Below are 16,522 nucleotides of genomic sequence, written 5' to 3'. Positions count from 1 at the left end.
TAAAACAAACTTGTAAATATTGTAATCTCATTCCCCCCCCCAACTTGGGAATAATTGAGCATGCGCTCGCAAGTTGCAATAAGGTTTGTTAGTTTGTCTTGGGTGGGGTATACATACTTTTCGTTCATTTGATGATCAAATCGTCACTCCCGCTTGAATATAACCTTGAAGGGATCATCACTCAGGGCCAAACGTCTCTTGCCCTTCTGGAAAACAATTCCAATATCTTTGCATATCACTTTACAGAACTTGCAGACCGAAGGACAGAACTTTAGCTTATAGCTTCGATCAAAAGTTTCAATCTTGAACCAACTGCCCAAAGTTTTAGGACCAGGGTTACCTTCAACTCCTCCAATGCCAACAAAGTGCTTTCCCGTCAATGCATCAAGCTCACTGAGCTTCCAAACGCTAGATTGAGCACATTTTGACGTACTAGAGAACTTGACATTCGTATCAGAAGAAACGCGAACGATGCCTTTTTTGGGGTCCAATGGAGAAAAGACTAGTGGGATTCCATCAGTGAATTCATAATTGTCTTGGATGACCTCAGGAGGGCAAGTTCCATTTGCTAGTGTTAGCCCGCCTCCAATATCATTGCCAATGATGATAGCAGGCAAGATGTAATAATTTACACCAGCCCGGAGAAGCTTTCCTGCTACATCTAGCACCGGAGGAAGGGGTTCAGGAGCTGCTGAGCAGAATATCAAATTTGTATGGATTATGAAGAAAAGGAAGGAAGTTAAGAGAAATTTGTTCTTCATTGTAACTAGAGCTGTTCTTAGATAATGTAGGGATGCATTTGATCAAGTCTTCAAGCCTAAGGGCAGTTTTTATAGGGACAACAAGTGGCCGACATTGTGTGCTATACTTGAAAAAATTTGATCAAGCGGAGATTAAGTTTATTCTGATTGGACAGATTTTGACTTTCATGAAACTTGATCTCCAATTTGACGTAGTCTTTTTGTCATCTAAAGCCATTGAATCTGCCTAAAACCGACAAAATAAAAAGCTGGATTGAATGGTTTCCAATATTAATTACTCTTGACCTTGAAGAACCAAGTGGAGTAGCTGTGAGCCTCAATGAAGAGTTGAAGTTTGTGCATATTCTTCTCTCGTAAAGTTCAGATTTCAATGATCCCTTATCTTCAGAAATGGTATTAATCTCTTTCACCAGTTATTTTAATGTTTCTACATCTTAATTCAGCATCCCAAGCATCTTTAACGAATTGAAACAGAGACTAAATGTGAAACAAGTGGTGGTACTGTGAAACAGAGACCTGATGATTTGATTCTTCCATGATCAATAACTTGAGCGGAGAAGTTAGTTTCAATTTCGAGCAGTGGTAATTATGTGATACGAAATTCTTTCCCTTGATTTCTTGAGACTAAATGGGATCAATCATGGACTCTATATTAATCACAGACAATGGTAGACTTTTTCAGATATAGGTCGGTTAGTTGAACATTGCATCTTCAAAAATTGTCCACTAATCGGATTGGTAAACTTTCTTTCGACTTGAAATCTAACTAAGCAATTTACCCAGTGAAATGTTATTCTTTATCGTTTGAATAGTGATTCACCAAAGCATTAAAGCTGGGAAACTCAAAGCAAGTAAAATACAATAATTGGGCAAACTGCTATTTAGTTCTTACATGATGAAGAGTAAAAAATACAGCCAAGGAAGATTTGACCTACCAAACAAGGCTACTTCTCTCACAATAGTAGAGGGGAATACAAGGCATTCCGCCGTATTACAAAATAATTAGCGAAACTTACATGACTGGAAGAAACTAGGGATCTCTCCCTCATATTAGTTAACTTTACATCTATTACTTTATATTTTGGACAAAATACATAATCTACTTTTATGCATCTTCTTATTCCCCAGAACCCAAAGAATACCACAAGCATAGGAGTGTTTTTCAAGATTGCATGACCAAACTATCGATTGTAACCCATGGCTACAACAGGAACCCTGACCTTGTGCCTTCTGCTTCCTTTCAATAAAACCTCTCCAAAACTATAGGATCCTGTTACTGACCGAACAGTGAGAGTAACAGTGAACTTCCCTGATGCACCAGGTCTTAGAGTCATTGCTGGAGGATTGGTTTCAATGGCAATTTCTGGCGCCATTCTTGCTGTAATTACATATGTTTCTTCTTCAGCAACATTTGTGACGGTGCGTGTAACCGTCTGAGTTCCCACAAGATGTGAAATTGCGATTGAGGGGCTGTTGAGATTTGATGGGCGACCAAGAGTATAGTTACAAGGGGAATGTGAGAATTTTCTTATCTCATTAGCATCAACACCAGGCACAGTGCATACGAAACCCAAGTAATCTTCATAACCTAAAAGATGCATCAGAAAAAGAAATGTCAAGATCGTTAAACCCCTATTTTCTTTTCTTCTTTTGGTGGGGGTAAGGGCTGGGGAGGGCTGGCTAAGTGTCATGTAAGCTTTTGTCATGGCTATAAAAGAAGGAACAACAGGTAAATTACCAGCATCAAAGACAAGACCAGGATCCAGAGCAGCTCTAGGATTGACATGACCACTTCCATAATCAAAAGGAGTTGCTTGGACAAATGTCATTGTTTCTGACCCAGAATACTGTTGAGCTTGCAGAGGTCTCTCTGCTCTGTCAATGGTTGTTGATGTTGTCATCAAGGCAGATTTAATTGCAGCAGGGCTCCAATGAGGGTGCTTTTGTTTCACAAGAGCTGCTATTCCGGCAATGTGTGGAGCAGCCATGCTAGTTCCAGATACCATAGCAAATTCCTCACCTGCTCCAGTTAACAAAGAATTTTTTGAGCTGCCTGATCTTTTAAATTCTCCAGTTCCATAGTACCTACTCAATTTATGTCTACTGTATCCTGCTATCACTATAAATTAGTGAAACAAGTATTGAATATCTATATCAAGTATTATTTTCCAGGTAAAAAAATATATATTTGCCATAACTACTCCTATCTGATCCAGAATATACATAGAATCCGCCTTTTGAGCTCTTCAAGTGTCTTTCCATCTTTATGTAAGCAATGATCCAAGACCTCAAGTATTTAGGACTAGTAACAGTGAAATATTTACCCACGTAATTCGCCTCATCGGTTCCATTAGGTGCCCATGCAGCCCAAATTAGAGAACCAGGGGCCAGGATATCTGGCTTGAGGATGTCTGCATCTTCAAAGCTATAATCTCTGATATTGGGCCCACGAGATGAGAAAAGTGCTACTTGTGGAGCTGATTTGTGGAGTATGGGATTCAATCCATCCCCTATGCTTCCTACTGCTTTGAAGCTCTTCACTCGCCCAGTCCAATCCCTTGGTGTAGAAACATTATAGTAGTCTATAAGCTCCTACATTAAGTGATTAGCCATGATGTTACACGAAGGTGGCGAACAGTAATTGAATGTTGATGAAAAACATATTCAGACTTTGGGAGGAAAAAATGAAACAAGCCCCCCAGAATATTAGCACATCAGAGCATATCTAGATGCACCTCAAAGTGTTTACTGGTACAATTTGCCTAGTACATGTCAACAAAAAAACCAAAGCACTTAAATGCAGAAAACTTTCAACTGTTATATTAAGTATCCTTCACATTAACTTTTGACAAATTTCAAGATTTAACAACTGAATAACCAGCATATTATCCTGGTGGCGAAGCAAACATTTTTGCTTAAACCTCATAGTCATAAGACAAGGAGACAAAGAATAGAATAGTAAATGAAATGGCTACACCTGCAAAAGTAAGACCGGCAATCATCTGTTTCTACCAATGAGTTCCCAGATTCTGCTTGTCATAACAATTAACAAGAAAGAAACCAAACACGGACTCACCATTGACTTGCTAACATCTGCGATTAGAATTCCTGGAATACCAACAGGAACAGGATCAAATTTTGTTCCGGGAGAAACATTTTCTACTGCCAGGACAAAGCCAATAGCACCAAGGCTCCTAGCTGTTTCTGAGACCTTCTTAATTGAAGCAGTACCAATAACAAAGTTGAAGGAATAGCCACAAAGAAGAATGTTTCCCTCCACTAAATTTTTGTTCAAAACTTCTGGCCTCTGGCAGTCTGATGGACTGTACTTCACAACAGAGGAATCCAAAAGCACGTCATTGGCAGCAACCATGGTATATGTTCGATTTGCAAGGGTAGCAGCTGCAGAAAGCCATTAAGTATGGGTCAGAATGAGGAAGGAAGAGGCTCTATAAGGAAACAGTTAATCAATCACCAACAATTAAAACTATTAAGAATTTTTTTGTGCAAGGCAAGTAAGGTCAAAGTATTAGTTAAAGAAAGATGCTTCACCTCAGAGCACTCCAAAATTTATGACCAGTAGCCCAAAAGAACAAAAGCCCTAGCTTATTGGGAACTCAACATGAGTTGGAAGTTAAAATTGGGTGGTCATTCATGGCTTTTAATTTGGACTACATCCTTGTCCTTCCATTCTCTCTGATTACACTTGAATAGAGCATGTCCAATTGATATAGAGATGACAGCAACCAAAATTACTCCTAGTAATACTTTATATATCAAGGCAATTTCAAGTCTGCATTCAGTTGAATAAAATTGACTTATACTAAAAGAAATCTGATTAGACAATTTATGCACTTAAACCCTGGTAAGCAAGTTCCTATTACAACTACTACTTTTCCTCCACAGTGAATGGACAACGAAATAAAACCAATGATCACTACCTCCCGTTTCACCAACCTAGGAATTTGAAGGAAAATATGTTGAATACAAGTTTCTGTGTCACCATTTAGCTTTAGTATTAAGAATGATACAGTAACTTGAAGAATTTACACCTTTGACGTACATAAGACCTTTTAAATTTCCACCTAATTAAAAGCTTAAGCTGTTAAGAGCTCAGAACGAGTTATACACTTACATACTCCAGCACAACCCATTCAAGAATGACTTGAACTTCTCTGAATAATACCAAACACATGCGTAATCTACAATAATAGGTGGCAGTGAGAAAGAAATCGAGCACCGTCGCATGCTTTGCAACTGTCCTTGCAAACTTAGTTTCCACATTGTATTAGAGCAAACAAAATCCTATGTTCAATCCCAACAGCTACCCACTACAAAGTGAGCATGTATCACGCTAATATAGAAATTCAGCCCAAACAGGATAGTAGACATTAACGTTAGACAACAGAAATGAATAATTTTCTCTCATCTGAGAACACTTTAAGCTTTTCATGTGGTACAGATCCAGCAAGAGCCAAGAGGTGACAAGTTCATGAGACTCTTCCCTTAGTTGCAAAGCTGTGACTAGCTCAGGCTTAGGACAGACACAAATATGAAACTCGTGCATTGATTTTTCTCTTAGCCACCCTATCCTCATTCCTAAGTGATAATGTTCTTCCTTGGAGATTGCTATGTCATTTCAAGATAACAGAAATACTTCCACGCACATAATTCTCTTAGAAACCAGTTAATGGATAGGGGTTCAAGAGTTGCAATCACACCTTAGAATTCAGTGTGCTTTACTTTAGGATCAAAAATATTATAGAGATTCTAATTTGGTTATTTATTATCCCCCAAATCTTACTATTCTTGTTCATGTCTGCAGGCAAACAATGGGTAACAGGATGAGTTTATAATCTATTTACTGTTGAATCAAACTTCTGCTTCTTGACAGGACCGATAAGAAAATAGAAAAAGGCAGCAGGAGGCTCAAAAAGATGTAAACTTGTTTCACTGGGAACCCATACTACCCAAACTTGATAAGCTGACACTCCAACTCTCCTCCCTGGTTTTCACCCAATAAAACAATAAAAAGAGGAACAAAAGGGAGATTTTGGTAAGGTTCCAACTAAAGAGAATTTCAACTTGAATTGTCATCATCTTTGTTATGATATACCATACAGCTCAACCTCCTAAGTGTTATGTCACAACTTCCATAAAGTAACTTGTCAAGGTATGAAACAGAATCAGCAAAACTGGACAAAAGATCAAAAACCAGACAAAGCATCTGGCTTCATGCAACCAATTAGCACATATCCAAACTTCTACAAAATTTGTCAAACAACATAATTCAGTATTACTTACGTGACAACCCAAGTCCAGCTAAGATTTTCCCATTTCCCAAAGTCAAATGGTTCTTATATCTCCGGTCATCAACTGCAGCAGCAACAGATGCAATCCATGGGCTATAAGAGAGCAAAGTTTTAGGAAAAGGACCTCCATTTCCTGCTGCCTGTGCAACAAATACTCCAGCTTTAACCGCTGAAAGAAGTGTAGCATCAAAAGGGTTTAAGAAAGTAGTCTTTGTGGTTGCTGGGGGACTGTTTGGCCCCACTGAGAGATTGAGGATGTCCACACCATCATGCACAGCCTATTGAAAAAAGGAAACTTGAATCAGAACCTCTGAGCCAATTCACATATGAAGGTGGATATGCTTGATATTGATTGACATATGCAAGATGGATATGCTTGATATTGATTGACTTCACAATGTCATGATGGTTACAAAGAAGAACAAGTAAATCAGAAATCTCACACATGAGCTCTTTCTTAGTCTACAAGACGCATAGGTTAATTATGCACCTTGCATAATTTGTTTCTGTTATTCAAACTGAAATCGCAAAGTATATTTGCTAGCTATAAAGAAATTCCCTTGACATTTTCAATGTCATGTCATAATGATTTCAAAAAGTAGCAAGAAATCAGTCTTTTTCCGTATATAAATCCCAAAACCCAGTTCCTTAATATTTTGCTAACATAAATCTTGACCGCCAAGAAGTAAGACAAAAGAACACAAAGCGACTTATGTTTCTAAAATTCCTTTCATAACTCCAGTACATTGAGCATTTTTAGTATTCCATACACACGTGGGGATTGTATTTCTAGCTGAGGTTCATGTTTAGCACCTTAGTAAATAGGTGCTTTGCTTGGAGGAGTCCTCATCATTGGTCTGCCGTTTACAAAGTAAATCAAGGTCATCGTTTACATCTCTCACAATCACCACACATTAACTGAGAGGAAACCAATGTGCTTACTAGACATGGAAAGAATACTTGGTCTAGTGATGTCAAAATTAAGGACCAGAATATTTCATGAAAGCAAACATTTGAAACGAAATTCCTATACATGTCTGCAACTAAAATCTACGTTATCACAGTATGAAGTTTAGAGTGGAGGGACTGATCACGAAAACTTTGAAAAGTAACCCTTTTACAGGCTCAGTCAACATTAGTTACAAAAAGACAAGAAGACAACAAATAGAAGATGATCCACAGCACCAACAAACAAACCACAAGGTGAACCAATAAAATCACAGATCAGCCCTGAGCAATGACCAAATTTTTTATTTAAAGGACAATCAGGGCTTTGAAAGGCAAATACATACTTCAAGTTGCCTAGGTTAAACATCAAAAAGATGGGGAACGGTAGTTGAAGGCATATAAGAGCTAAAAATGGTTAAACTGTACACAGAATACAGCAACATTTGACTGTAAAACAACAATGATATTACCACTCCTTTTGTTACTTTCCTCCACTTTTTGACATTCAAACTAGATGGAATACTGGGAAATCATAATACCTGATCAATGGCAGCAACCACATCTGCAACAAATCCACCAAAAAGCCTATACAGTGCCTTGTATACAGCAATCCTGAGCAAATGGACAAGCAATTATTGTGAAAGTTAAATTTTAGCACAAAATATGCTAACAGTGTTTTTTATACTAATTCTCATTAAAGCCACACCTTGCACGGGGTGCCATCCCACTTGCTCTTCCAAATTCAAATCCATGCATTCTTACTGGAATACCATTGTTTCCAGCTGCAATTGCTGCTATATGACTGATCAGAAGATTGTATGCACGAATAAATGTTAATAAGCAGATCAAGGTGCAATGAAGCAACTAAAAAGCACCAGCTCAAGAAACACAACCATATTTTTGAAATTACAGATGTCCAAATGTTTTTGTCAATCCATAGCAAAAGCATGCTAACCAGATAACGCAATCTCAATAAATGAAGGCAAATCACAAAGTGGAGAACATGCATATTCCTTGAACAAAAACATCTTAAATCAGCAAGAAAAAAATCAAGAAGAGAATATATGGTGATAAAGATGATCTACATTTGTATAAACAGGACAAGACAAGAAACGAAAATAAAGATTCAAACACCTATATCTATGAAGACATGATTCCAATAGAAGTAAAGATCAATGCTAAATGCAAGAGCTAGCCTCTTTCAAATATTTGTACAATCACTTAGCAATCTTCTTCATTTTTGTGCATAATCTTTTGATCCATGTGAAGAACAAAGTATGTGCAGATGCACTAGACGGAAGGCCCATTTGGTTTTAGCTCTTCTACATGGCCCATATATGAATAACCGAAGCATCAAATCAGTTTTCAATTATTCGCACTGACATGATATTTTCCTGCAACAGTGCATTCACTATAGTAGGTAAAACGCAAGGTTCAATCTTCAAACATAGGGCTAAAATATCAGGTTTCTTTTTGTTTGCAATCACTTGACCAATGAAATCACATAACAAGAGCATCAGACTGCCCATTCTCTTCTCATACAGTCGTAAAAACACATGCAAATAGCACCCATGTGCTCGGACAGACCCTGCAAATTGGCTGAGCAACTCTCACAGCAAAAGAGGGGGTATAGACTAGCTTTTGAAAAAAAAAGATTGTTTACAAGTAAGGAAGGAAAAAGAAATTGACCCTGGGACCTAAAATTTGGCAATGCTGCTCTTTGTGTCCAAATGGTTTGATTATTCTGTCAGAAGTTTCTTGTAATCCAAAATATTGCAAGTCACCAATAGATTGCACAGCAACTCTTTTGGTATTTGGTGACAGAAAAAAGATCATTTGATACCTCATGTAGTTACCACATGCATAACATGCATCTTGTTTTCTTGGATTTCCAATATATAAGTTTTCAAGCATTCAAGTAAATCCAGCACACTGAATAAATGTAAGCAGGAAAAGTGAGCAAAGTGTTCACATGAAGATAATATATCAAAGCATGGTGGCAGAACCTTCCATGTCCATCGCCATCCAGTGGAGAATCAAAGTCAATTGAAGGATTAAATGCACCAGCAGCTTTAGCAGCTTCTGCAAAATGTTGGGCTCCAATAATCTTTCCATTGCAAAAGTCCCTCTTTGTGTCTGGATTAACTTCACATTTTCCTCTGTACTTTGGCACAGGTCCATAGGGTTCAGAGTTGTGGGTAGAAAAGCTAGGATGATTTGGATGAATTCCAGAATCCACAAAGCCTAATATAATATCTTCTCCAGCCCTGTCAAAGCCACCACCTGTTGGCCATACTCCAGTTGGAAGCCCCAAAAATTGTGGGGTGTGGGTTGTAAGTCTCCTCACCTTCCAATCTCTCTCCACAGACTTCACACCAGGGGCTTGTCTCAGAATTTCTGCCTACTCATATAATGACAGTGTAAGGAAAAACAACTGGTACCAAATTGAACCTTAAACAGTCCAAGAATTAGAAGTTATTTCTTCTCAGTTTAGACAAGCTAACATCAGAGAAATGTGAAGAAAAGAAGAGTTGAAAAATGCAGAGAGTATCACCTGCTCAGGTGTAATGTGAACAGCAAAGCCATTTATAAGATGACGATAGCTGTAGACTTTCTTGTAGGTCCCACGGTCAAACAACATACCAAGAAGCATGTCATGTCTCTTCTCCAGGTGATGCGCATATGATGTAACTGCCTCACTGAAAGAAAGCAAAACCATAAGAAACAAGGTAAACAAGCAATCGGCTATACGTGTCCAATCAATTAGGATTAAAGATAACCGCAATTCTAGCATTGTAACAAATTAGGATTCTCAATTACTTTTCAAGTTCCTTTATCATTGTTTTGGCTACATAAATTGGACACAATCATTTGCTTTCACTTAAAAACTGCAAGAAGAAGATGAGCCTTGTTAACTTCAAGGAATAATTACCAGCACAACCTCTTGTCTACCAGCTTCTACTTTGACACATAAAACCAGCTATGCCAAGCAACTGCTCTCAGCATCAATTTGACCAAACCACTCAGCACATGTGCAGTCAATCAGTTCTCACATAGTTTGCATAAAAGTGCACGTATAGAAGCAGCATAATCAGAGTCTGTCTAATAACAAGATAAAAGTTACATAACCAGAGTCTGTCTACATAGGCACAGTCTGTCCAGTAAGTTTAATGCTTCTACAATACCAAGTCCACTTCTCAAATTCCAAACAATTGCAGGTAGGCACTTCGCATTACTTGAAATCAGTAGAATATTTCTCTTAAGTAGATTCAAAAAAAAAATGTAAGAGATTAAGACAGCACTGATATTTGTCATAACTAAACACTCGAACTAACATAATACTTGAGAAGTAATATATAAGCCACACCAAACCGTCTTATTTTAGCATCAATTTTGACGAATAAATCAGGCACATAGAATAAATAATCACATTGTCCGGAAGTCAAACATCACTTCTTCTATTTTACATTTTATCACCAAAACATGAGGAAAAAAAAAGATAATGTAGAACGAAACATTGATTTTGACGCCCCAACCAAATCAGCAAAAAGATTCCAGTACCTGGTCACATCAATTTTCTCATCAGAATCCGAATCTACAGCAGTGGCTTCAAACCCAATGACACCACCTTTATAACTTATCACAGGCTCTCCTTCGATCATTACCATATAAATCTCAGCTTTTCCATTATGAGTTGAGAATCCCAGTAGCATTATTGCAATAATAATCCCAATCTCCATTTTTCCCATTTTGCTGATCTTCTCGGCGTCACCTCAAACAATCAGCTGCACACAATTTCACAATCATTTATCACCACCCCATCCCCACAAGTCGCAAGAACAACAAGAATAAAATGCCATGTAAAACGAAAAAAAAAAACGAAACAATGGCTTTGTACACATAAATATGCACGCACCGTATAAAACACAGACAGAACACTGATATAAAGTTCAAACCTGCAAAAAGACTAAAAGGGCGTCTTCAGATGATGCAAGTGGAGAAGGATAAAGTCCAAGAAAATAGTACACTTAGTATAATCTACTAGAATAGAACTAAATATTTGTAAAAGTGCAGCACGATTATTTCTTTACTTTTTTCCAGCAAGAAATGCAAGTAGGAAGCTGAAGAATCAAGCAAAGAATCAGAAAAACAAAAGAAAAATAAAAAACGGAAAAATAAACTCCCAAAAAATTGAAAAATGCAACCAAGAAAAAAGTAGTAGGAAATGGAGTAAAAGGAAAAGCTGTGATCTTTACCACTCACATTGATCCAAGAAAAGAATCCAGAACCAAATAAATGGCAGGCTCTATTTATTATTATTAGCACTTGTTCATCAACTTTTTTAGCACTTTAACCACAGCCCAGATGGTAAATTTGTTACATAACTGAATGAGAATGGGAAATGAGATGAGAGGAGAAATGGGCTGTGAGTAGAAAGTTGAAAAGAGTAGTGTTGAGTGAGAGTTTTTCAGAGTGACCTTTCAGCTCAGTTGGTTAAGGAGGGAGAGATGAAAAGAGTGGACTGTACTGTAGAGTGGAGTGGGGTGGAGGGGAGGGAAGTGGAGGTAGTTAGGGTTGTTTAGTCTATTTATTTTTATTTTGGGAAAATCATAAACTCAGCGATTACGATCATGCCCGATTCCGATGTGAATTGACAAGAGTCTCACTCTTTTTTGGCCTGTTTGGGAAAAAAGGCTGTGTGATACATACATAAGAGAGTTTGTATCTAATATTTTGTTTATATCTAATAATATATTTCACTTCCATCTAATACATACACGTTTGGATAGCTAAATTTTTTTAAATAACATTTTACTTGTATCATAAATATATTTTTTAATCTATATTTTTATATTTTTATCTTATATATATCACATTACAAAAATTGCTACAGTAATTATTTCAAATAATACTCTATCCATATTTTGTTAGGTGAAAATAGTTTTAAAAAAATAGGGAGTGTAGTTTCTATTGACAAATCTCATGTCTGTAAAATGCCAAAGAGAAAAAAGGAGTTCGTGTAAAAATTTTAATTGTTTGAAAAGGAATTATTTTGGGATTTTTTTTTTTAAATGCTGTACACACTTTTTTTTCAAATTTATCTTTTGTGTCTCTTGAACATTTTTTCCATACCAACTGCTAAATCAAATAAGAAAATTTTTATATAATATTCAATCTGAACGGAGTGGGAATGAGACGTGGAACGAAAATGATATGAGAAAAATGTTTACATGCAATATAAAAAAATAAAAAATAGTGGGGCTGGTTGCCACTTTTAATGACGCGACAGACAAGGGACCGGGGATGGAGGAGGGTCTTGATGGAATCATGACATTACCGAGTAAGAAATAGGACCTATGGCTATAATTCTTTCTTCCTTAAGTTTTTTGTTTTTTAATGCTACTACACATTTTGGGGGTTTTTTTTTCCTTCTTCCAAGAGATGAGTTGAATAGGCGTATGGTTTTATACAATACTATGACGAATTTGACCAACAATAGTTAAACAAATACTATGAAGAATTTGATAGTTTACTAGTAATTATATGTGTCAATATTTGATAAAGATAGAATTGCAAATGAAGATCTCTAATTGTCATTCAAAAGTTAATAGTAACTAGCTAAATTTATTTTTTTTACTCTATAAATACAAAACTTTGTGACAAGTATGAGTTTCTCTATAAATTAATCTTCCATATGCCAACCTAGTAGATTAGTAGTTATTGATGTATATCACATGTACAAAAATTGAATTTCAAATTTATAATAAAAATTTATTATCTTTTATTGGTGTATACATTAAGTGTTAATTTATTATTATTATTATTATTATGCAATGAGCACTTATTAGCAATGCTTATTAGTGTTGAGGGCACACTCAATGTGTGTGCAATTTAGAAATAATTAAAATGAATTAATTTATACCAATTTTGTTTTTTTTTTTACATAAATTGAATTGATATAAATTTTTCGTTAAAGGACCTTGGTTTATAATGTTATAGTAATTTGGTAGTTAGATTAAGGTGGTTATGAGTAGTTATAATGACAATATGTGATTAGGTGATAAAAATTAATTTTTCTATAAGGGTGAAGTTTGAAGTTTGAAAAATAATCAAAATTATTTACACCAATGACTAGTACTCCTAACTTTATATATTGTATAAATACTCGTGAAACTACATATTTGCTTGTACACGTGCATAAAAATCTACTATCTCCGTGATGGATGGATCAATTACTATTGATTTTAATTATGAAAACACGCATACACACCACAATTTACATATTCAAAAGGAAGATTTTGTAAGATAGCAATGGGGAAAAAAGAAATGTAAAGATGTACGGTGCTAAAAACTTGTTGCTAGGTGCCAATCAACTCACCTGCAAGATTTCCAATTTCATTGAATTGTGTAAAGTTGCTTGATGATGATTAAAGGTAATGCAAATCAAGTAATCTGCCAAAACATATTATTCTCTCCGTTCCATAATTTTTTTTGAAGATCTTGAATTCAAAATCTTTTGCTTACATTATCTCTCCTATCACTCAATTCAACTCTCCCCTCATGTACCTTGGTTATTAGCTAGTTAATCAAACAATTAATTATGTACATACTTAATTGTGAAGGCAACGAATGTGAATCAATGACTTGTAGATTGATACTCCCATTTCTTTGTTTATATGGTATGAGTACGCAATAAAGAGGTGTGGGGTTTTGGCAAGAATGTCCACTTTATGTAGGGTATGAAGTTTTTTGATGAACCTGCACAATAAATTTGGAGCTTACACACACACATGGAGGTATAAAAAATTGAATTGGACTCTCCCTTTTAGTTGGCTTTGATTTAAAGAGTCATCAAGTATTTCATGTGCTTTGACTATAACTATATATCCCTTAAAAGAATTTCAACGGCTGCTTGTTTACAGCTGTGATTCGATATATCAACAATGATTAGTTTGGAAAACTTTAGTTTAAAGCTGGCTTTTTGCCTAAGTTTCTTTTCCTTTTTTTTTTTTTAATAAACAATCTTACGAAATCTATATGTGAGAGATCTCATTAATTAGGCTGGTCCCGTTTGGCAAGTGAGTTTTTTGAGTGTTTGTCTAAAATTTTACTGTAGTTTACTATAGAAATTTTTTAAAAAAATTTTGAAGTGTGTAAATTTTTGAATATTTTGAAGAGTATAGTTTAAAAACTTTAAGAAATTTTTTGAGGTTACTGTAGCTAAAATTTTTAAAAAACTTATAACAGACAAACTTAGCAAAAAATTCAAGTGCCAAACAAGAGTTAATTTAGAAAAGTCTATATAACGGGTGGTTATTGGTCACTCGTTAGAATATACATTAAGTGATAAATTTTTTTAAACGTAAAATTAATTAGAAAAAATATATAAATATAAAAAAGTATGATAGTATTTATTAGTGTATGTATACAAATGATAGTTACGGAAGTTAGAGTGTATTCGAATGTAGGTATCATTTAGAAAGACCTAATTTAGAAAGAAAAAGCTGAATTACATCTAGAAAAGTGACTCAATGTAAATAGACAACAAACGCGACTGTATAATGTTAGAGGTTAGGTTGTGCAAATAAATGAATGTCTGGAATCCATCAAACGAATATCCAAAAAGAAAATACTGTCAAGAAATAGAAGAGAAACAAAGAAGATAAGATAACTACAACATCAAATCTATGTCCCTCCTGCCTAACCTCAACAGGTTCTATTTTCCCAACCACCTCCGTAAGAACACACACCAAACAAAAATAAGATAACCGAGGGAAATGCAGGTGCCCAGAAGTCGAATGTCATTATAATCTCATCAGTAGTCGTTCTGCCATATATCAATATATGTATATATTTGCGTTGATATTTGATTCTTACAACCTTAGTGAAAGTTTTAATACTCTAATAATTTGAGTGAATTAACTTTATAGCTATTCTCTGGGTCATCCAAACTATGCCACCTCTAGCTACAGCAAAAGAAAAGATCATGATAATACCACCTAATGTGCAATTGATAAGTTTCATTTTTATCATTAATTTTATTATTATTTTCCTCGTTTATTTTACCAAATATTACGCTCATTTTTGGTAATTGTGTTGTTTGTAGTGATTTAAAGCAAAAAGTAATTAAAAGGCGTGATTTTCCACTGAATCTGTTGTTCGGCGTAGACATGTGAAAGTTTAATCTTTGCATGTCCGGAGAGCTCGGAAGTTGAAGCGGAATTTCCAGTCATGAGTCGAAGTCTGGAAAGTCTGATCACGGATGTTTCATCAGATGGTCATTATTGATCTTTCATTTTTGGATAAAATGATTTGTTAGACCAATTTGATTTGGCTAAATAATAGTAGTCTACTAATAGCAGGAAACAAGACCAGAAAGGCATTATTGTTTACCTTGTCTTTTCTTTTCCTCGAAACACGTGACTACTAGGAGAAGTAGTAGTATTAGTAGTTGAGATTAATTAGAAAACAAGAAGAAGAAGGGAAGCCGGAATCCCATTTGATTAGTGCTTCGTAGGATAGAAACAATAAAAAGAGAGTCATGACTCTTTTGCTACGAGGAGAAGGATGGCCGCTTGGCCTCTCTATTCGTCTTTCCTTAAGTTTTCTTTATTCCATTGTGGAACTTCATGCAATTCTCACTAATGGAATTGCGTGGGTTATTCTCAATAGAAAGTAGATGAATTTCTTTTTCTAGTCAAAGACCAATTTGAAGGCGTGATTTCAAATATCTGTGAGATCGAATTAATTTTATTTATTTCTTTTTATTCATAGGTATTTGCACGTATTCTGGTTTAACTTCTTATTATTGTTTTATTATTTGAATGTCAACAGCCCGATATTCGAATTAACCTAATAATATACTGCCAAATTAATCCATTAAATCTGTAATTGTTTGATTAGTAAATACCAGTGGTGACTAGAGTGATTGGTCCTATGTTAGGGAAACGTATGATCTAATTTAAACAAACACTTGTAGCGTGTTTGTTGGTTAGGATTGGACTTTTCTAATTCTTAATGCAATCGAGAAATTAAACCCTACGATCGTACCAGAGTTGTTTCTTGATTAGAGAAATAGTCAACGGTCGTACTTTGGCTATCAATAAAGTAAGGAAAAGTTAGTTGTTTATCGTGTGTATGCCAACTATAACTAATCTATTAATCAGCAATTGAATTATCTTTGCATCGATGATCAGTTGAATGAACCATGTCTGAAAAATTACACCTTTGGCTAGAGTCGTCGTATCTATTATTGATTCATTCATATATATTTTCGTGCATTGCTTTAACTTAGTTAATTATTTATTTTTATATTTTTATAAAATCCCCCATACTTTGAAATTGAGAAGAAACAAATTTTCCCAGTTCCTATGGATTCGACCCTACTAACCATTGTATACAAAATTTATACTTTATTTGAGCAGGCATTTATTATTGCACAGACTCGACACCCGTCAGCAACTAAACCTAGCTGGTTGAAGATGGATTAAAGAGGATCAC

The 16,522-nt window shown here is 35.5% G+C and overlaps 2 protein-coding genes across 5 annotated transcripts; both read right to left on the bottom strand.

Moving 5' to 3' along the window:
- LOC113742861 (kunitz trypsin inhibitor 5-like) lies at nucleotides 1-826 on the bottom strand. Its single transcript, XM_027270872.2, has one exon. It carries the CDS (start codon nucleotides 759-761, stop codon nucleotides 144-146), a length of 618 nt encoding a protein of 205 aa, XP_027126673.1. The 5' UTR covers nucleotides 762-826; the 3' UTR covers nucleotides 1-143.
- Nucleotides 827-1,588: 762 nt separating this feature from the next.
- On the bottom strand, nucleotides 1,589-11,571 carry LOC113742772 (subtilisin-like protease SBT2.5). Of its 4 annotated transcripts, none has more exons than XM_027270726.2 (12): nucleotides 11,285-11,571; nucleotides 10,938-10,988; nucleotides 10,583-10,806; nucleotides 9,576-9,720; nucleotides 9,028-9,422; nucleotides 7,728-7,823; nucleotides 7,561-7,633; nucleotides 6,066-6,351; nucleotides 3,838-4,163; nucleotides 3,086-3,353; nucleotides 2,500-2,781; nucleotides 1,589-2,349 (listed from the first exon to the last, which is right to left on the bottom strand). In XM_027270726.2, the coding sequence occupies exons 3-12, from the start codon at nucleotides 10,768-10,770 to the stop codon at nucleotides 1,943-1,945; spliced, it is 2,466 nt and encodes an 821-aa protein (XP_027126527.1). In that variant the 5' UTR covers nucleotides 10,771-10,806; nucleotides 10,938-10,988; nucleotides 11,285-11,571; the 3' UTR covers nucleotides 1,589-1,942. The 4 variants fall into 4 exon arrangements, with proteins under 4 accessions (XP_027126527.1, XP_027126524.1, XP_027126523.1 ...); XM_027270723.2 differs by having other exon boundaries at nucleotides 10,938-10,977; nucleotides 11,285-11,358; XM_027270722.2 differs by lacking the exon at nucleotides 10,938-10,988 and having other exon boundaries at nucleotides 11,285-11,523.
- Nucleotides 11,572-16,522: the final 4,951 nt, after the last annotated feature.

This window comes from Coffea arabica, chromosome 4e (assembly GCF_036785885.1).
Source record: "Coffea arabica cultivar ET-39 chromosome 4e, Coffea Arabica ET-39 HiFi, whole genome shotgun sequence".
NCBI classification, from domain to species: domain Eukaryota; kingdom Viridiplantae; phylum Streptophyta; class Magnoliopsida; order Gentianales; family Rubiaceae; genus Coffea; species Coffea arabica.
This window is presented reverse-complemented; position numbering and strand designations above follow the sequence as displayed.